This window comes from Acipenser ruthenus, chromosome 33 (genome assembly GCF_902713425.1).
Source record: "Acipenser ruthenus chromosome 33, fAciRut3.2 maternal haplotype, whole genome shotgun sequence".
Classification (NCBI taxonomy): Eukaryota; Metazoa; Chordata; class Actinopteri; order Acipenseriformes; family Acipenseridae; genus Acipenser; species Acipenser ruthenus.
The window spans coordinates 4,091,493-4,113,831 of record NC_081221.1 but is presented as its reverse complement, the minus strand read 5'-3'; the positions used below and the strand labels follow the sequence as shown (position 1 = coordinate 4,113,831).

The window sequence follows — 22,339 nt, the reverse complement described above, 5'->3', positions numbered from 1 at the left end:
CATACTGAACCGTTCACTTACGATCTTCAATGGCAACACAGGCAGAGAAATAACAATGGCAATGCAATCTGTGATAAGGGGCATTGTTAGCACAAGGGCAACTAGAATGGGGTGAGCCATTAGTAGGATGGTATCACAGTAATAATATTTTCAAATGTTAATTTGCCATCACAATGATATGAACCAATACACCCTCTCTAGAGCATTGTACCACATCAGTACTAGCAAGATTTATTCCAAATCCATTGTATCCTAATGGTATTTTTCTAACCTTTTTCTAATCCACGCATATAGAAGACAATACATACACTTGAAAATCAAAATACTAAATTATGCAAGACATGAATTAGTCCTACATATTTTTACTTAGGAGAACAGAGGATGAAAATGAAGATTCCGTTGTCCAATACAGGTTAAAGAAATACACACACCCGACAGTGCACAATAAGATACGTGCACACACATGCCCATTACAGCCCATAAAACCTGGATGCAAGATAATAAAAGTGAGATTCTATTAAGCTGTCAGAAATAGCAGATTAGCGGCCTGACTAATGGGAGGTAATACATCAAGGACAAAGGGGGCTTGATTCTGGGCCAGTAATTGCACTTCACCCAGGCTCTGCAGCTCTCGGCTTCCTTCTCTTATCACATGTGAAGATCCAGCATAAACCCTTGTTCTAATAATGCGCTCTGACACTGACTAATATAAGATAATATGTTCAGCTGCCCCTACTGTCTCTTATAGCACAGCCCTGTCTTCCTGCAAGTAGCAACAAAAACACTAGTTTTCTCTCACTGAAAAGATAACACCCTGCCAGAATGATATCATGCAGTTGTGACTTGTTAAAAGTGCACAAATGCAGACATTTGTATAAATGCGCCAAAAATTTGTATTCTGCAGTATATGGAAGCTGCATATCCCTGTTGTAAGGCAGATTCAGGCACGACGGGCAAAACAGCTCATCTAGTAGACTGAAAAGGGCTAACGGCTGTCAAAACGGCTTCTTTATTGAAGCTAAACAATGTACTAGACACAAACTTATACAAATAAAGCAAATGTGTACACTTATTTTTAAATGTAAGAAGCATTGAAAACAAGCCTTCATATAAACAGGGAGCTTACACTGCACTCCATTTAAACCTTACTGTTCCCAAAACACTCCAATAGGCTACCACTTCTTGCGGCAGTACTGCAGTATATTTATGCGATCACAGAGAACGCAATGTTTTACATACATTTCTGCCATTTTGGCTCCAGTTTTACCCATTTAGATTCAAACTGGCACACAGCTTGGCACCCCTGTTGTGTGTTTAAATAAAATCAATTGGCAATCTTTAAACAGGCTGAGCAATATGGATTACAGCCTAGTTCTCTTGCCACTGCATCTGTGAAGGATTTTATTCTGATATGCATTGAAAGGTAGGGACTTCACTTGTGGACTGTAAAAAAAAACAACTATACTAAAAAAAAGAAAGCAGAATCAGTTAAAAGCTATTACCTGTCCCAGTAAACAATGCAAAAGTTTTGTTGTTTCTATTCAGTGGCGCAGTTTGTTAATACTCTACTAAAGTGGACCACTATGCTAACCTAATTCACCGGCACATTAGTTTGGTGGTCTCAGCTTAGCTCTTAGTGGACATCGCAAAGCAAACACAATTCAGTAAAATTTGCAGAGACTCAAAAGTAAAGACCAATATTGGATGGGTATAGAGACTGAACTGGTCCTTCAACCCTTAAGAGAAAGGGCAGTTCCTCCAGACCAGGGCAGGCTTGGACAAGGAAGCTGAATTGCTCCCTCACTGTTTAAGAGAAAGGGTGATCCCTCCAGTTCAGGGAAGTCTTGAGACATGTTGACTGAACAGCTCCCTCATCCTCTAAGTGAGAGGGTGGCCCCTCTAGCCCAGAGAAGGCTTCACTACAAAAAATAAAAGGAGCCTTTTCAGGGAAACTGCTGATTGAGGTGGACATTTCTCCTTCAAAAAGAAATGTGCTCCTGCTCCCTCAAGCCAAAATAGATGAAGTAGACCCTCTAATCCAGGGCAGTATTGAGGCCTTTATGATGTTTTACAGCACTCTAAGTTAAAACAGGCACTGCAAGCATGTCCTACATTTTGAGAAACACGCAGTTAACTTTCGCGATGACATTCACAACCGAGTAATGAAACGTGAGCTCTGATTCTAAGGTTACATACAGTACAAATCCCTTTTCTGTCCCTGTATTTTTATTTTGTAGTTTTCCATGAATCAGGATGGCCAAATAATGGGCTGTCTATGGCCGTCCTCATGAGTGAAATTGGATTTGAATGACTGCAAGACAGATTCCAAAATGAAATTACTTAAGAAAATAAATAATTCAATAAGAATAAGCTATTCAAGACACACTGCTAGTAATCCACTGAAGTGCCATGGTCCTATATATGCACCAGAGAGACAGTGTGCTACCGTATCAGGACCACTGTGCAATAGATATTCCAAATCTGTTGTGTTGCCATTGATGGCATTGTTGTTTGCTCTACTAAGGGGTTCTCTAGGGAAATACACAGGTATGATAATGGTATCATAATGATATTGTCTGAAGGGCAAATATATCCTAAGGGTATCCACCTGCTCATCCACAAAGCTAGACACTGCTGTATGAAATCCCTGTCTGATCAAAGAGCTGGTGAGCAGGGAAGGGGTTAAATATGAAGAAGCTCCTCACCAGATCCAGATCAAAGAGCTGCTGCTGATGAATTAATAATGAGCCCCGAGTGAAGACTTTCATAGGTTCATCAGGCCTGGGCTGGGGTGGGCTGCAGGAGCCATCTCGCTTTAATTGACTGTGCGGTTTAACTGTTCTTAGATCAATGCAGCCTGGCTTCCAACCCTCATTATCAGGACGATGGCTGGAGTCTATGGGAATATCAGTGGCTTTCCCATTCCCAGGGTGACAGGGCTAGAGAAAGCAAACTAAGACTTGAAATTCCTTTTAAGCTGAAAGGACCATATTTATACTGTACAAGAGCCACTAAGGCATCATCTTATTCACTGGGGTGTCCTATTCTGTAGTAGTATAATCAAAACACAGGCTTGAGATTGAAATCCATGCGGCGAGCTCAATCTACCCATTGTCATGAGTGGAAAGAATTTTGGACCTTATCACAAAACTAAGTTTAAGTCCTTAAACTGGTACAGTATGGAAATATTGTGAATAACTTCCAACTTCCAAGCTACGGGAAGGATCTCTGGTTTTTATTTTCACTTTGGCGATGTTTGATCTAATATCATACTGAAAGTGAATGCAGAGACTCATGGTGATATTCAGAGTGGAATCTTTTACTTTCAAAAACTTTTTTTGTGAATAAATTCTTATTGTTTTTGTAATTTTATTTCTACACAACAAGTATAGTTACATTACACAGTAGCAATACAATAAAATCAAATTCTTAGATTCTATTTTACTGCTGATTACTGCTGCAAATCTAGTCCCTTTCTGCCTAAGAAACTGCATCTTCTCGCTCTGATTTCCACTTTCCATCTCGCTCTATCTCCATCTCTACGCGATCCTCCAGTGTTCAATCTACAAACCAGGCCCTTCCTGTATGAAAACATTACATGTCAATATTTCTATTAGTTAAATGGTTACTTCATAGAATCTATATATTTTTTTTCAAAATATTTATTTTCTTACCATTTAATATGACATGGTATTTGTTCTGTATATTCTTTTTCTATTGCAGTTTCTGCTTGGATCATTAGTGTGCCGTGATTAATAGATACTAGGATTTTTTTTTCAGCCACTTTCTACTATTAAACTATTACTATTAAAGGTGATGAAATGTGTTAAATATCCTATCTTTTGACTGTGTGCAATAAATGAAGCCTACTAATCAGCTTTTCTGAGTTTTGTTTAGAAGCTGCCCTGATTGCAGGAACAGGAATTTCCTTCTGAAGTAGTTATTAAGTCTGGTAAATAGTAATCCATGTAGGCAAACACTTTTAAGTTTCTCTGAATAGTTGTACTTCAAGATTCCCCCTTTAAAATGCTGTAAGCTGATGGACATCACTAAAAAAAGAAAGGAACCTGTTAAACACAATGACATTTCCTGCATATTTCATTTTTCGGTACCAATCAATGAGCATGAGAAAGCGTCTTCTGACAGTCTAACTTAGATAACTACGCATTTTACAAAGGTTAATTTATTTGCTGATCTTAGCTGGAGTTTATTTATTGGAGTGTACAGCAATAAGATGAAATCGTATTCATTTTCTGATTAAATGAAATGCTGTCATTTCTTTACTTACGAAAGGAATGCTATTTAGTCTTCCCTAATATAAACATAAGCATTAGCCTATGTAAAATGCGCAGATAAGTTTTCAGATTGTCAGGAGACGCTTTCTCATTACCACTGATTGGTACTGAAAAACTGCATAGACAAGGCTGGAAATGTCATTATACAATTAACACATTTTTAACAGGTTCCTTTCTGATTTAAGTGATACCTGTCGGCTTAAAACATGTTAATAAGGAAATTTGGAAATAAAACTATTTGGAGAAACTTAAAGGGATCGACCCCATCCCCAGCCCCCCAGTAATTCAAGCCCTGACATTTGCCTCTTTTCCTGAAGGAAAAACGTATGTTTTTTTTTTTATCAATGTGTTGTTTTTCTTCTATTAAACTAATAGCTGCGATAAAGTAAAATACACATACAATACCTTACATAGCGATCACACGTATGCAACAGATAGCATTAACCTTTGTATATTTTTTTTCTTAAACTTTGCAGGATAAAATATCCTTCTTCTATCATGCATTTAACACAAATAAAAATAAGGGGTCACCAAATTAAAAACGCAGCTTATTTATATATTTTTTAAAGAAGAAAGGTAAAATGAAACGAGGACGTAATTGTTTTAAACTATTCGTATCATATAGGGTACTCAGCTATCAATGTAAATATATATTTTTTAAAGATATTAAATGGGGTACCTGGAGACCTGAAACTATTGTATTAAATTATTGCTAAAAACAACATGAAATGTATACTTAAAGAAATAAAAAGTGTTCAACCCACGACAAGCTTCAGTGCACTGCGTTATAAACATGGCATGGTGATGTAACATGACAGTGCTGATTTTTGCAATTGTCTCCCATAGCTACACACGAAGCAAAGCCGTATGTACGCAGATACACAAATACCATGGATTAAGAGAATAATTCCAACATGATACAATCATACCTGTATATGCCGTTATTGTTAGACTACAGCAGTCTAACCTCTCCAGGCAGATAGTGTGATGATTCAGACGAGGCTAACCCGCCCGCAATTCTCTGTGATTGGTTGAAAATAGGTACGTTGACTGTTCAGTAATTCTCCAGATTTGCACAGCGCTGTACAGTCGCTTTTTAATGCCATTTAGTCACATCAAGTGTCATTGTACTGTAACAAGTTATGCACTGTAGTAACGCAGCAGCCTGCATGATAATACAATATTCTGTTACCAGCGCGACGATGCTCTGGAAAAAAAAAACAGGACGAAATGAGCGTCCCAAGAAAGGTTCTGGAGACAGTGGGACCTGTGTTCCAAAAGTGGTACTGTCCCGGGTCACCTTACACAAAACCAACCCTCCACACACTTCATCATTTAAAAATAACATGAAATACCTTATCAAGGATTAAATGATTGGAAATATCTTCATGCAGCAACCCCAGGGTTGCTGGTTCGATCCCCCCATGCCCCCACTGCCACTGGAACTGACTTGAAATCCATTTGAAATCAGACATTCATTTCCATCAGCAGCTGATCGAGATCAAATCCATTTCAATTAGGACTTTCCAGAACTTGATCTCGCCAGCTAGCGCTGATGGCAGAAGTTACCTAATCAGCATCCAATACTCTGCCTGCAGAAATAAATAAACATGGCTGTGAATATATTATATTGTCAGGGAAATATTGCATGAATTTATGAATTTATAAATAGAAATTATACAAAAACATGTCCGGTTGCAGATTGAACTGTAGACTGTAGATGGAATGGATGGCAACCCCAATTTGATATTTGAACGAGATGAGATTTTATAGTCAGGTTTCATTGGGGCAGCTGGAAATGTGGCATGATGTAGGAATCGGGTGTGGTTTCAAATTAGTCTTCTTTGTTTCTATCAATTGTAACTCTGACAGCCCAGGTTAGGATTAAGTGTCTCTGGCTAAAATCAGTCACTCCAAATAGCTTTGATGGAGGAAGTGACACAAGTCAACAAGGTTTTAAATCCGGGAAAAGCAATTTAACTCAACTCGCTTTTTGTGTTCGGTTTGAATTTAAAATAAGGAGCTGTCACAATCAACGCTTTTCCAAGAATTTAAGTCGGCTCAAAGGGACGTCACATGACCAAAAATAAAAACCAAAAACGAAGAGCCCTACAGACAGTGTACTGGACTGTAGTCTCAAGATATTGGATCTTCTTGCAGTTACAATGCGCACGCAGATGGAAAAACAGCATCACTTATTAGGAATGCCACTTGTAGGCAATTAACTTATAATAGATACAGTGAGTAATTAAGGCAGCTGGTAAGATTGACACACTGTAAAATATTGGATTATATTTCTTGTCCTCTTGGCTCAGATAATTTCCATTCAGTCAGCGGCAGTGCAAATCATATTACACGACTCTGTGGCCTACAGCCTTGGCACATTTACAAAATTACAGTTTCAACAAAACTCCCAATAAAAATATTGCTTCTAAAATGTAAAAAAAAGGAAACGAGTCATAAAAGATTTTTAAACTACTAAAGCGTTCATCTTTGTTTAAGCAAATGTTTATCAGGTATAGGACCCCCACATTGTCCACTAGCTAGAGTAAACTTTACCTTTTACATTTATGAATAGTACCCAAATTCACAACGAAACTCTTTCTAGGGACAAACTATGGAAAATTAAAACTAACATTCTGAAATGGTCTACAGCGAGATCAGTGCTTCGAAATTAAGAAAGCAATTCAAAATGTACTGAAACAGAAAAGAAAATTGATGTCATACTGAATGAATTTAGGGTCTCTTATCTTTAAGTTTAGTTTAAACATTTTAGTGCTAATTATGGTTTGAGGAACTAGCCATTAGTGAAACACCCTACATTTCACATATTAAAAAAAAAAAAAAAACAATGCATATTTCATTATCAAACTTTTAAAAAAAATATCTAAAGTTTCACTTGATCTGAGCCACATCTGAGTACATTTTTTTCATTTTTTGCTGAGACACAGTCTACTTGAATGAGCAGCAGAAACTGCAAAATCCCGTTTGTAATAAACCAGCAGTACAGTATGTGTTTGATATGAAACAAACGGGCAGCTGTCATGATAAGAAAGCTGGTCTACAGACGATGCAGGAAAAAGAGGACATACACACGGATTGGACACAAAATTAGAAACACCTGCCAAAACACTGTCAATAGGGTGTACACCCATAACACAACAAGTCTGCAAAGGGTTTATATTGTTCTTGAAGGATGTGTAACCATTGCTCAATGGTGGAGATACATAAAGTATCCATTTTTAAAACACAAAGCACAATAATCATGTAATCTTGCAGCAGGATGGGGTAACTGGTTTCTCAATTCAGAATTACTGTAAAACTTCAATTAAATGCCTCCTGTGTTTATTTACAATATTTGCCAGCAGACCCGGCGCGTATTGGAGACTTTATTCGATCTCTAGCTTCACATGCTTCATGTGGTCATTGAGAAGCCGCTAACACACAACCTTGTAGCAACATCGTAACTCAATTTAAACATTCCAGCAACTTTGTTAAAAGGTTGTGTGTCAGTGGGAACTAAGTAACAGTTTTATTTTATAACAATTAAATTGTATTGTTCACCCTCAAGTATAAAGCGAAAGTATTATTACTGTCTATTTATATGCATTGGTTAACAAGGATACGGTATGCAAAACGAACAACCAGAAGTACGAATTTGTATTTAAAAATGGAATTAGATCTACCATTGTTTATAATAATAATAATAATAATAATAATAATAATAATAATAATAATAATAACAACAGTTAAATCCACTAAAAGACAGCCCTGTAGAACACAGGCGTGTAGGCTACGCTTACAGCACAATAATACTACTACTACGACTACTAATAATAATAATAGTAATAATAATAATACAAACTTCTAAAATGTTTTTAGAAATTAACAATAAAAGCAATACGTGTCATTATCAAAAATAATGTATTGTTTAATCTCAAACTTATACATTGTTAATACAACAAAACACGTTAAAGAGGTTTGTATCTGGCCTACTTTCAGCACGCATAAAATTATCAAAACTTTTAATAACGTATTAACTGCATTAAACAAATATGCATTACATGTAAGCCTACCTTAAATTACATTTTTTATTATTATTATTTATCAATCCTGAGAGTCACTTTCATCGCTGTCACTTATTAGCAGTTCATTACCATCAAGCTCCTCCTCATCTTCCTCAGCTTCAATGGCAATGACAGAGACCCGGCGTTTAATAGAGACCCGGCGTTTATTTACAATATTTGCCAGCAGTCAGTGAGAGTGGAGATGCCAGGGGGAGGAGTCAGAGGGAGAGGGAGGGGTCAGAAAGAGGGGGGAGGAGTCAGTCAGACTAAATAAGAATAATTATTTGTGTAGTCTAACATTAGCCATTTTATTTACAGTATAAGATGTGTCAGATCTTGCCAATTGTGACTGATTTCCAACATGGAGAAACAGCTTTTAAATATTACAGAATATATTAATCAGTCATACAAGGGTATTCCATCTACATGAAAATATGTGGGTTACTGGGTTTTTTTTTATGATCATTTTCTTGCCCACTTCATAATGTGAACACATATTCTATTTTTATAGAAGCTAATGTAAAATAAATAAATCTAATTTGGCATGTGCATGCACACACATTATTATCCTGAACTACTGCACTCAGAATGAACACATCAATAACCTATTCCAAATTGATCACGGGTGCACTGTTTAACTACGGTCAATAACTAATTGCATGTAGTACAGAACAAAGTCTCACGGTTTATGGTGCTTTCAATGTGTACATTAGTAAGGCAGGCAGCACACTTTGGAGAATAAGTATAAAATTAACTCTTACCTCTTACTAACACTAGAAACATTACCCTGCCCCTCAGCATTCAAATGTCTTTTTGGTTCTTTGTTTGTTTTTATACTTTGACAACACAACAATGAAAACTTGCTACTGTTTCCTGTAGTTATTCACTTCCTTTTCCAGGTCAATTTCACTCCAGTGATCTTGCTGCAATTAGACCACGTGACCAACAGGAAGTGGTTCGGTATCGGTATTTTCAGTGGTTCGGTATTTTTACATTCAATAATAATGTAATTGTATGTAAAAATAATGTGATATCTTGTAACAATTGTAAGTCGCCCTGGATAAGGGCGTCTGCTAAGAAATAAATAATAATAAATAAATAAAAAATAGTTGTCATGTTAATACATTTAATATAATTCACTCATCCCCACCCTCACCTGAAACAGCCATATAAGACATTATGTAATTAAATCTGAGGAGATAAAATTCAGTCAAATATACTGTAAACAGATTTTAATTAAAACACAGTTCTCACCATGCAGGGCCTTGTGTTAAGAGCCACCACAGTGGCGGAGGAATAGCCAGTGCAGCCAGGGCAACTGCACAGGGGCCCATGCACTCAGAGGTTGTAAGCTGTAAATGTTATTTCTTTTAACGTATCAATTTTCTAATCGTAATAGAACCCTTATAAAAGGACTTTATCGTATGGTAAGGCTCTTCTCGTTATGCTAAATGCCTACCCTCTGGAAATATAACAACATTAGACGGGCCTTACCAGAAGATAAAGTCCTCTTACAAGGGTTTTATTGCTTAATTTAAAAACGAGTTTCCTTGAAGGGACTGGTTATTAAACTTGTTAGCTTGTGATTCCAAATTGTGTAGTGTTTTTTTTTTTTTTTTTTTTAAATAAAGACAAATCAGGTAAAGAACCTCAAATTACTACCAAAAATTGCTTGTGTTAATAAGAAGTAACAGCTCATTAGACAGCTATTATCTATTCAGTAACATACCTTCATTTAGTGTAGAAGTTTAGGTAAGCTATCTGCCGCTTCACATATGTTTTTTTTTTTTTTTGTCCACATCTAGAGTATAGTATCGAAAGCACACAGATTACATTAGCCCTCCTATTAAAGCACAACTCCACAGGCCTCAAGCAGTCCTGACTATCTCATTCAGTTTTGCACAGCATTAAAATAGAATTGCTTTTGTTAATCTACTTTGGAAAAGTCATTTAAAAAATGCATAGGTTATACCAAAACTGTCAATTTGATAGCTTTACCCTTACTTTACATTAGAGGGATTCCAGTATACTGTATTACAATAGCTGCTATTTGATTGCAAGTGTAGCACCCAATTGAAGCTCCTGGGTGCTTCCCAAGAGCAATCCCAGATCCGGTATAAGCCTCGGCTGGCTTGCCAATAATTATTGCCTGCCCAACGACTCCCTGCCCCCTATATTGGATTTAATACAGCTCATAAATAAATCAAAAGGGGTTAGCAACTGAGACAATCAGCGCCCCCCTCCCCCTTCCTGGATTCATTCCCTAAGGGCCAGGGGAGTAAGGCTCTATATAACTGAATAATGTTCTCCAATAAAGAGCTAGACAGTCCCACGGTGCAACAGATTGCATGGCGGAAGGTGTTTTTCCCTTCAATGAAGCGCAGTAGTGTTGGTGATGGTGGGTTACTGTTGATTTAGAATATTAGATCTTCATATAGTTGCCAGAATTAACCAGGCATTGCTAAAACAAATTTTGCTACACTATTAAAACTTGATTAAAACACTTCTTCTATCGGCAGCCATTAACATTGGTAGTATATATGTAATATTTTAAATCAGGGATAGCACAAACAGTGACATTGTGAGCTGAAACAAACTGCCTTGTGAGAAAGCCTACCCTGCACTGGAGGGAGCACCCTTTCTATTAGTGTGAGAGGCAGCAGTTCAGTCTCCGTGCCTCAAGCCTGCCGTAGGCTGACGGGACCACCCTCTCTCTTAGGGGACGTATTTGTAGATTCATATGTAAGTGTATATTCACTATGCTAAAAAATTCCTGCATTTCTTAAATAACCCCTACAGAATGTTATGTTAGCATCAGCTGATGCAAAAACTATGAAGGGAAAAGGCTGCACATGTGACTCAGCTCTTTGCTCCTTTGGTTTTTCAAACGGTAACCTCGTAGTGGTTGCGCTGACACCTTGAAGATATCACTGCAGCGCAGACAGTTTTGCAGCGATGCACAGAATCAGGACTTCAGCAAGTTGAGATGGAAACGCATGCACTCACCAAAGACATTCTCAGATTCTTCTGCCTTTTTGGAAGACATGATATAGCTGGGACTGTGGAGAGAGATAAAGAAGCGTGATCAGCTATACACAGTGACACTTGACACAATGAGCCAGAATCAAATCTCCTTAATATCATTTCTACTAATGTCACCCTTTGTCTAACATCCACACATGGAAATGTCTTGGCTAGATTATAATGAGAATAAATGGGGATAAGTGCCTAATAATGTTAATTATTAAAACTCCAGTTAATATCACTAATCAGTAATACAACCAATTTTCACCCCACTTAATATCACTTTAGGAAATAAAAGCACAAGGGTTAATTATAAGTTGCTGTACAGTATTCAAATGTTATGAATAAAAAATGGATCAAAATACCCTAAAGAACGCTGCAATGTTTATGACTACTGTAAGAAAAGGGTCATTTAAGAGACTCAGGAATGCTGTTAAACAAAAAATAAAATAGTTGTTTGTTTTTTTACTTCAGTATTGTACCATATGTTCTTTGCATGGAAATCTGTACACAGGATTTGAGGTATTGTAATTTTGAGAAATCTGTAACTAATTTCTTAGAAACCTTAATATAGAACCCACCAGTAGGCTAAAAAGGTGTGAATAAAAATATGAAAACAGTTACGATCATATCAAAAAAGATATGACAGATAGAAAGTTGAGTAATGAGTAGGTTTGCCACCTCTGAGGTACAAAAAAACCTGAACCTCCGAATGGAAGTGGGTTGTTAAAAGTTAACTGTCTTTAGAAATCCAATAGGAAACATTGATAGTAGTACTACAATAGCATTGACAACCAATTAATATTGCATGTCTATTGCTGTAATATTGTATCCTGATTTAACTAACTTGTGCTCAATTTATGGTACTGGCATTTAGTGCCCAAGGAAAGTCATAGTGAATTCCCGGGAGATCATCCTCAAAACTGGGACGATCCAGGGAAAACAAGGACACGTGGCAACCCTAGTAATGAGTTTATATCCCATGAAAACATATCTGTGAGTGTGTGTGTGTGTGTGTGTGTGTGTGTGTACTCAGGCTGACAGTAAAATGTCCTGCTCAGCAAGTCTCTTTGGGAATCCTGTGACCGATGTAGACGAACAAAGTATTCTAATATTAATGATGTAATATTTACGTGTGCTTCCCTGAACACAGCAAGAGTTTAAACTGTGTAGACGACACTTTACAAATACGTAATGGTAAGATCATCTTTACATAACTCTTTTTCTAGTAAGAGTTAGTAGTATTCATCTTTGCAACTTTTATTGCTGTGTTTATAATGGATCCAGTTAAAAAAAAAAAATTATAATGGAACCAGATCTATTTTAAACATATTAACAGTTTAGTGGAATGTACAAAAATGCATTTGTGTATTACTGAGAAGACAGTAGCATTTCTAACAAGTATTTAATTCTAACACAATTAACGTATGGATTTATACAAAGTAAAAATCAATAGCCCAACCCATCAACACACAGATCATGCCATGGAGTAATGTCCTGTATACTGTATAATACTGTAAATCTGAGAGATGATTTTATCCAAAGTTCAGGAACATCTTAGTAAACATATCTTAAATTAGGGAATTGAACAAATAATGTGAACTCTAAGCGTACAATATTATTTTTGTTATGATACAACAGAATCGATGTAACCCAATTTTTATCTGTCCTCAGAGAAAGCCCGAAAAAAAAAAAAGCGTTTTCAAAGTTTTAACCCGTTTTTATTTTTATTTTTGAATAAAACCTTTGAATGAATACCTTATTATTAGCTGTTCTTAAGGAATCGTCATAAAACATGCTTCCTCCATGTATTGTCTTCTAATGTTGTGAAAATGTGTTACTACAGTTCTATTTTACTTCACAGTGAGGCCTGACGCCAGACAACAGACTCCTTAACAGCTGACAGAGTTAGCGGTGTAGGTGTGAAATCAGTATAGTCTCTGCATTTCGGAGAGAACAAACAGCTCCGGCCTGGTTAGAAAACAATAGCAACCTTGCAAGAATCAGAGCAGGGGGCTCGGGTACACAGCTCTCCTGCTTCGGGGGAGCGGATCTCCTTGCTGGAGTGAATGATGCAAACACAGCCATTACGCACTGTTCTAACCAACGGAACAAGGTGCAACAGAGCAATAGTAGTTATTTTAGTCCCCAACCTTGTTAACCCAATATGCTATTTCTGGTGTTTCTATTGGAAAATAGGTTCAGAAATTTCATATGGAAATGGTGACATACCCTGTAGTATTGATACATTATAATTCCACTGTTTTTGTATTTCTATTTCTACCTGTTAGTGGTAGCAGTGCCACAAGTTAAGCACTTCTCTGACCATTAATTTGAACAGGATTGTATCTCTAAAAGGTTTGTGGGCAACACCGCAACCCTACATGAAAGAAAGGCACAATTACCAGGCAGGACATACCTTTACCGTCTAGGGGACTGATGCAGGATTAAATATTTATGAGGGATCAGTTTTGTATGTATAAAATCCAGGAACGCAACACACAAGCAATATGCCCTGTCTGTATCTTGGGAATAGGCTCTAATTTAATATAAATGACAAACAGGCGCATGCAAGACATCGTCCTGACTTAGTGATTGTGGTTATACGCAGTGTATGAAATGACAGCACACAATGAATCTAGTGTACCGAATAAGAACCCCCTGCCACATGTAGCACACAGTTCTGTGCAATATAGAAAAGCTGTATCTACCTGTGCAACTCAGTCGCAGTCACGACAGATAGCATACTCATAGTAAGTGCTTGGTTGGCAGGTGCTTCCATATCCAAGACGCACACATTACTGATGATTCACAAGCTCTAAAATGTGATGACTCCCCCTATGGGCCAGTCTGAAGAATAAACTTACCAGCGGATCTCCACCCCACATAAATCTGTCGATATCTACAGAATTAATATGTGCGATACTGTGTGCAATGCCATGTAATCTAGCAATACAAAAGTACTAAGCAATTTCAGTCGTGTTATGTACAGATTTTTTTTCTTGCTAACCCATATTATGTTATTATTAATGTACTTTGCTCATTGGCATTTGCAGAGACAATGTTGTGTGATTTATGCACGAGAATGTATTCTCTTAAACTAAAACTATAGGAAAATCTTGATATTAAAGGAACAGTTACAAATATTATATATGTTGTGAAAACCATTTCATTAAAGATTACTATCTGACAGGATTTCGTTTTCTAAAATGTTTTGGCTGCTCAAAGACAGTTGACTAAAAATATAATCAGTAAATTGTTGTACTAATAACAATTGAATAGCTTTTTATGAATATTGATAACCTGAATATAACAGCAATACAAAGCAATTAATACATACATCTGAAATACTGTATCTCTAATTATATTATGCCCACTTTCTAAATATTCACTATAAATATTCTTAACATACATATATCATGGGGGTGGAATATATTTGAAGAATATCTTCCAGCATATTCTGTATAGCACAGATGTAATACATACATTCTAATTTTAACTAACCTAACTACTATAATAAATTACATTTTCAGCTGGGTATAAATGAAACAGTTCTTTTTTGTTTGTTGTTCAAAAACATATATTGAGTTTATAGTTGCCTGCTCTGACAGGAAAATATTTAGCAGCATTTCGTTGTTTTAGGTCTGCATAGCCTTTACTTAACCCATCGTAAACATTGTGGTGCTGAAAGGCCAGCTTCTTGTATTAAAAACATCTAACGTTTATGAACCTAGCTTCCATTTAAACAGAATCTCTCACAGTAATATGGAGTAATGACTTTTTTTCCCCACAAGTTTCTAAATCCTTCCTTCAGGGGCTAGCCCAGGGTAACATTGTGAGCCTGTCAATACAGTGAGTACAAAACAAACTCCTACTGTAAACTGCAGGCATGGACATTTGTAAAATAAAAGTTGATTGAAGCAGAAAGACTAACTTCTCCTTTAAAAAAAACAAACCACTGAAGCCAATGTGCTAAAAATAAATGTGCTATGGCATCCTTAAGGAATGAAAAAGGTGCACTCACCTAAGACACAGGCGTGCCACGGAAAGCAAACAGCATCTCAAAGTCCCATAGTAGTGCGCAAAAACAGTATGTCCTTTTTTTTTTTTAAAGGAGACGTTGTATCCACATAGGCAGGCTCACAGGACTGGCTGCATCAGCAGCTTCGATTCCAACCAAGGACAGTAGTTTCTGTGAAGGGAGGAAAAGCAAAGAGGTTCTCAATTTGATCTGCACTCTAGCACTGTAGCATCCTGATTGGGCAGTTCCTGTTTTTGAAAGGGGAGGGATTGGAGAAATGGGTGGGGTGGTGTATACGAGCACACAGATACACTCAGAAGCCGCTGATTTTAAGCTGACTAGAGTCATTAAGGAATAGCTATTGCTCTCTCTTTCCCCTCCTGTCTCTCGCTCTACATTATGAATGGGTTAGTCCCCTGAGTGAGTTAATACTGCTCGAATTTGGTGATTCATTGCCGTGTCACCAACACCGATGCAGTAGTGTTGCACCCCCGCCCCCTTCTTGCCATTAAGATTCAAAGACCGAGGTGACAGATTGCAGATAGCACAGATTGTCACAGATACAAAATAAACCTTAAAAAGTGCTCTGTGCAAATTGTAAAATGCTTTCTTTACATGCTGTAATTAAAAAGAGTTTTAAAGCCCCTGTGCTGGTGATATCGCCTGAGACTACTGCTCTCATACAATGTATAACCTCCAAACGCTGCAGGATTATACTGATTTGGCTCACAGGACGGTAGCAAAGGGCCCTTTCATGGGGCTGTAAACAAACTGGACTGTCAACAAATGATAAGTCAGCTTTGTAAGAATGTTGTAAACAGACAGCCAGGATCTGTAGCGTGAATCCGAACATCACTGTGGGACACTGTATCTTTAAAAATGGAGAAGGGGGCTGGGGAGGGGGGGGGGCTTGCTATGGGCATTATAGTGTGTCTCAATTATTTCTCCCTTCGTGCATCCCCCCTGTGTAATGGTAGTCTTTAAATACTGTACTACAGCTGCACGGTTAAAAGAGAAAATGAAGATGAACATAAAGTGATTCTCACTTGCTATTATTGCAAGTAGATGCCTGACTCTCCGTAGTGTAATCTCACATTCCTTAAGGCTTATGGTTGTGCAAATGGGATTTGGCTTTAAGAGAAACAGTGAAGTCATCTTTAAAATCAATAGTACATGTACTGTACATTACTTTACAATGCAGTCCATCAAATGAATGTGGGTAATCTTACATGAGAGAAAGGCACAATTACCAGTTCACATATGCACACATACCGCCAAATAACAACTATTGAGACAGATTCATAAAATACAGAATGACTGGGGGAGGTGTATTTATTGTGCATTTCACCCCATGCTATCCCATTGCTAATCTAATCCTAATTATCTTTGGTGATCCACCGAATAGATAATCATGCTATCTTCTAATACACGTAAAATATTTTAATGAGCAACACATCCCACACAATGCTACCACAAATATTATTAATACTTTCACTACCAATGCCGAAAAATGTGACATATTTTTTCTTTTTTGCAATAGTGACTGCCACTACTGGTGTCTAATTCAATATTTGATCAAAGCACATATACCAAGCCTTGTACACAAAGTCAAAGCCTGTGTCAAATGGGGCCAAAGCCTCAATTACAAGCACAAAAAACACAAACAGGGAATCTGCAAAATAGAGAAAAATAAATTCTACCAAGCTGTGCATGGATTTTAACAATGGTAAAACTTCAGCATATCACAGAATCTATAAGGAGATTAAAACCTGCAAATTTTACCAAAGAAAAACCAAACAACTAAATCATTAAATGTCTCTCAAGTGAATATTAAGTTTGTAATATCACCAAGCAATTTTCTCCTTTAAAAATTGCAGTCAATTACAAACAGTAGCTTTGATGCCCAGTTTTATCAACATATTCCAAATTTATTCAAAAAAATGAACCGTCCCATTATGTAAAAATCCACAGTCAGATACAGCAACATTTCAAATTTGAAATTAAAATCAGGCGAAGGGTTTTGATTGCCGCTTGCCTGAGTTAAGATCAAATAATGTACTTTTGAAGTCATTCACTGGGGAAATCACATCCGTAGCCCTTATTTGACTGCACAATAGACTCATTTTAGCCAGGACATACCGTTTGCAAACCTGAGGCAAGCTGTTTGCACTAGGGCAACACTAGAGCGACCTGATCCTTTGCCTTAATCAGCATACATAAAGAACAGGCTGTTACAAACGCATTTCACACCTCTCACCATCCTGTGCTGGCTGACACAGACTGATGGATGCCTATGGTTCTAATCTCTAGGGAACATGCTTGTCCAATTTTGACAACCCCCACCCCCAGCTCCCCCTCCTTTAGTGGTACTACTGTGCAAGTGCATTATAATTTATGGCATATTAAACACTCTGAATATTGCTTTTGTCATCGACAAATCATGTAATCAAATATGCTGCTTTGCATGTGCTGCTGTAGCAAATTTATTGACGGGGAAATGCATTTCAGATTTTTTTTATACAGATGTGTACATGTAGCCGTGTCTTGCTAATTGCAGCATACTTTATCATGTGCGTATAATCAATTACAGCTTGATTTTTAGATGGTATTCAGAAAATAGTTGCATAACAGTATGGTGGGCAACATTCTAGTTTAAATCTGTTTGCAAGCCAGGCTTGGACATTTTACCCAGGAAAGTGAAATTGTTCCTCACACCTTTCATTGCCTTCTTTCCTGCCATTAACCAACCCGCTGATTCCCCTATTGACCTATTTGCTTTGACCCAGGAGGCCCTGCTGAGGGGAAATGGCTTGGAAAGTGAAGCAGTAACATCCTGAGAATAAGGCATGGAGACAGAGAGCTAGTTTAGTGCTGGATGTCATTTAGAATGAAAACACATTTGCTACAACATGTTTCTTTCAAAACTACACAGTAGAGACCTATGCAGCAAACGAACGTGCGCTATGTGTAAGATGTATGTGTTTGTAAGATCTGTGGTGCTGAAAGACAGCTCCTTGTATGAGAGCAGTAGTGAGTGCAGAATAATGCTATATTCTGTGACACTAAAAACAAAGATGTTTTTTTTTTTTTTAAATATCATTTTCATTTGATGAAACTCCTCACAACCCCATTTTTGGTCAATGAATGTACCTGCAAGTAGAAACCTGAGGTGAAAGTAAGGTGTTACATGTCTTGTAGCATGATATATATGTTAATAGGAGTTTTGGGCTCTGTTTTAATGCACATAAAGCAACCTTTTTAAACTCCTGCTGCCCCAATTATCTCTTGAATCATCGACAATTATAGGACATAGCTTACTGTTTCCATTTGCAAATTGAAACCAGAATGGTAGAATATCTATCTATCTATCTATCTATCTATATCTATATATATATATATATATATATATAATATTATATACAGAGGGCCGTAGCCAGATATGAGGCAACCAAGACATGGGCCTTGGTTAAAATCATACAAATAATTATTTATTTAAGCTCTCTACACGTTGCTTAGCTGCAGTGCATGGGCAAGAGGGGGTTATATTACACTGATACTCTAGCATGTATTTTACACATTTTCACGAGAAAGAAAATAAAAACTGACAACGACAAACTAAATGAATCGCTATGGAATGTGTCTTTGTTTTTTGTTTAATGCAATTTGTATACTTTGATTGCGAAACATTCATTACATTAAAATAATAAAAAATAAAAAAAACAATGTATGCATATTTTTTGAGGAATTAAATTAACTGTCTCAGTGGCTAGCAGTTTTTTATTTGTTATTATTATTATTATTATTATTATTATTATTATTATTATTTGATCGTTTTCATGTTCCTTTAAAAGATAATTGTACTTTGAAGTATGAAGAAAATATATATTCGACTCATCCTCCTTCTTATCGAGGATTTTATATTGTAGTTATGTTTTATGAGACACTTATTCCTGACTCAAGTCCTTAAGGACACTTAAACGATTTATTCCCCTTTTTGTTCTAGCCAGGCCAGGCTGCTGGTGTGCGAGTAATGTATTCCATGTACAGATTTCAAATGAATGTTTAGGTCCTGGTTGTAACAAAGACCTGGAGCTAGGATGCAAACCTGCTTTTAGCTACCAGCCATTCAATAGAAGACAGTGCCAGGAATAATACTGTGAATGCAAATAAGAGGTCTCAGAAATACTGTTTATCAACAAGAACTGAATTAAAAGAATAGCTGACTGTGCATTACATAGCTATTCAAAAACCACTTAATGAACTACTTTAGTACATCATATTTCTGTATGATGCGGCTTCCACTTAGGCTCAGGCTGGCATTACTTGTCCTTTTTGATCTGGGCATGGCAGTGCAAAGCAGACTCCTGCTGCATCCCAGCAGACCAGACAGCATAAACAGTTTTAATAAGATTGATACATAAATACAATGTGTGCTGGTCCCTGGATGGCAGCCTGCCTGTAATGAGAATCTCTCCCCTTTGTTTTCCCTAGTCATACCCCGGAGCAGCTGTCTGCTTCCCCTCCCATTCTCGCTGTCACTAAAGCAGCCTGGCAGATCTGGGTTGCTGGCAGTCTTGCTGCTATCACTCTATGGCTCTTGAATTAAAACAAAGCCCCACTTCACTGTGTGCAGCACTGGTAGTCCAGTCCTATTTAAGGAGCATACTGTATTGCTGAGTACAGTTATCATGGTACCACAGCCGATATGGTCTCTTGCTTCTCTTGCTCTGCTCGCTGCTTCTAGTTGTGGCTACCCAAGCGCTGATTCAAGCTCCTTTGTTCCTGGATCAGACTCTCTCTCTTCTGTCTGTCCGCCTTTCAGCTGCTTCCCAACTCTCTCCACTTTTCTGGTGCTTGCTTCTGTTCTCCTTTCAGCTGTTTGCTTCTCTCTCTGTTCACCTTTCTGCTGTTTGCTATCTGCTCAGTTCTCCTTTAGGCTGTTTTCTCTCTCTCTCTGATCACCTTTCTGCTGTTTTCTCTCTCTTTGTTCTCCTTTCGGCTGTTTACTCGCCTTCGGTTCCACAAAGGAGAAGATGAACTTAACAGAGGTAATTAAAAACTGCAGTGATGATGCAGTCAGCACCGACAAAGAAGCCGGAAAAGTTATACAATGAACAACGTTTCCATGCTATCTTCCCTGGGTGCCCGCCAGTTTCACACAATCATTTAAAAAACTTGTGGAAACGATTAAAATGTGAAACCAGTATAAGTAAATATAATAAAAATGTAAAAGCTACTGGTAACATGCTGCCCAAGGTCTGACAATTGCACAAACGTGTGCAAACGACAGTGCCAATTTTAAACAACTCAGTTGAAGGAACAATCGACAGCAACCCAGTTCTTTTTTCTCATAAAACTTTTGTATACCAACTAGGTCAACATTTGATTTATTTGATATGCACATGTGGCCAATAAGAAAATGACAGCAGTTTATGTACAATTAATTAGCAAGAAATCTTCTAATACATTTTTTGAAGATACATATTTTCATAACACAAATAAAACCCTGTTTGTTTGTTTGTTCTTTGTTGTCAGTGAATTCATTTATTACAAGTATTCTATGTTTTCTCTTTTTAGCTGGTGCTGCTTCCAAGAGAAGAGTAAAAGCGCCACAGGTATTTTACACTCTTTTTCCTCTCCTCTCCCTTTCTCCCAGTAATTAAACACACTCTTTGCATGCTACCCCATTCCTCACCCTCCATACACTGGTTTTGAAAAACACATGTCATTTAAAATTGTATTTTCATGTAACACAAATGACAAAATGCTGTAATACTCTTCACCGTCAAGGGTGTTCCTGCCAAGAAAAAGCGGCCACCATTTCCTCAGTCGACAACTCGATCGGGCTCAAAATCTCAGCATACGCAACATGGTACATTACATTACCTGTAAGACACACACATTTGCCTATTCATAAAATATAATATATGGGTCATTAGAAGGTCACATCACACAAGAAGAACAACATAATTTAACTGAAGGGACACATACATCCTCTTCATCCACAAGGACTGCGTCCAAAATTCAATCTGCCACACCCAGTACATCAGCAGTCTATGTTGGACATAATTTAAACAGGCATTGCCATCATGAACACAGTGTTATCCATGAACATGCACCATCTCCTCAGCTAATTCCTGCAATTGCACCCAGATCTATCCCCGAATCTGGGATATATGCACAAGAATCTTTTCAGCCTTTACTCCTATACCCGAGCACTCGCCTGCACACTCTATTAACCTGAACCCCCAATTACAGCCTCACGACAGTCACAAGAGGACAGGCAGGTATAACCCCCCAGGATGACGAGACATATTCACCAAAAGGGCTCTTCCTCGATTTGAGCGAAGAATGGAAAAGTTGGCACAAGAAGAACAAGAAGACAGAAGACGAGTTGTGGCAAGAAAGGAAAGTCAGCTTTATGACGCTAAAGTAGCAGCTAGCAGATCAAAAAAGCGAGCATATGATGCAAAAGCTACATATTACCAAGTGAAGCTTAGACTTCTGAAGAAGTCTGCACCATAGTTTATCCTAAAGGGGAAAGCAGATCACTAATGGGCAAGCGTAACGTTGTAAAAAACATACTATGTATTAAAACAAACTTGCTTACCATTCGTGTGAAAGTGGTTGTTTGTTATTGTTCGACGAAATGCTGCTCCCTCAATTTCACCATGAATTCTTTCCAGTGAGCCTGTATTAAAGTTGGTGTTATCAGGGTTTTCTCAGGGTACAATGACTGGTGGTTCATCCCAGTCTGTAGTGAAGTTGTACAGTACTGCACATGCCAGTATAATGTGGCTTTCACAAAGAGTTCTTAGCCCAAAGAATAAGCATCGAAATATTTGCTTTAGAACTCCAAATGTCCTCTCAATACAATTTCATGCTTTATTAAATGATTTGTTGTACCGTATTCAGGTGCTGTGGTGGGGTTA

General features: G+C 37.5%; 1 protein-coding gene across 2 annotated transcripts in view; it reads right to left on the bottom strand.

Moving 5' to 3' along the window:
- The window catches only part of samd14 (sterile alpha motif domain containing 14), a 64,542-nt gene that overhangs the window by 31,623 nt on the left and 10,580 nt on the right, over positions 1–22,339 (bottom strand). Inside the window, exons 2-3 of one of the 2 annotated variants that reach the window (XM_059006531.1) lie at positions 15,411–15,578; positions 11,369–11,421 (exon numbers count right to left, since the gene is read on the bottom strand). In XM_059006531.1, the coding sequence (XP_058862514.1) occupies positions 11,369–11,408 (40 nt within the window). In that variant the 5' untranslated portion in view covers positions 11,409–11,421; positions 15,411–15,578. Of the gene's footprint in view, positions 1–11,368; positions 11,422–15,410; positions 15,769–22,339 lie in introns of those variants that run through there. The other variant, XM_034055754.3, reaches the window with a different exon arrangement.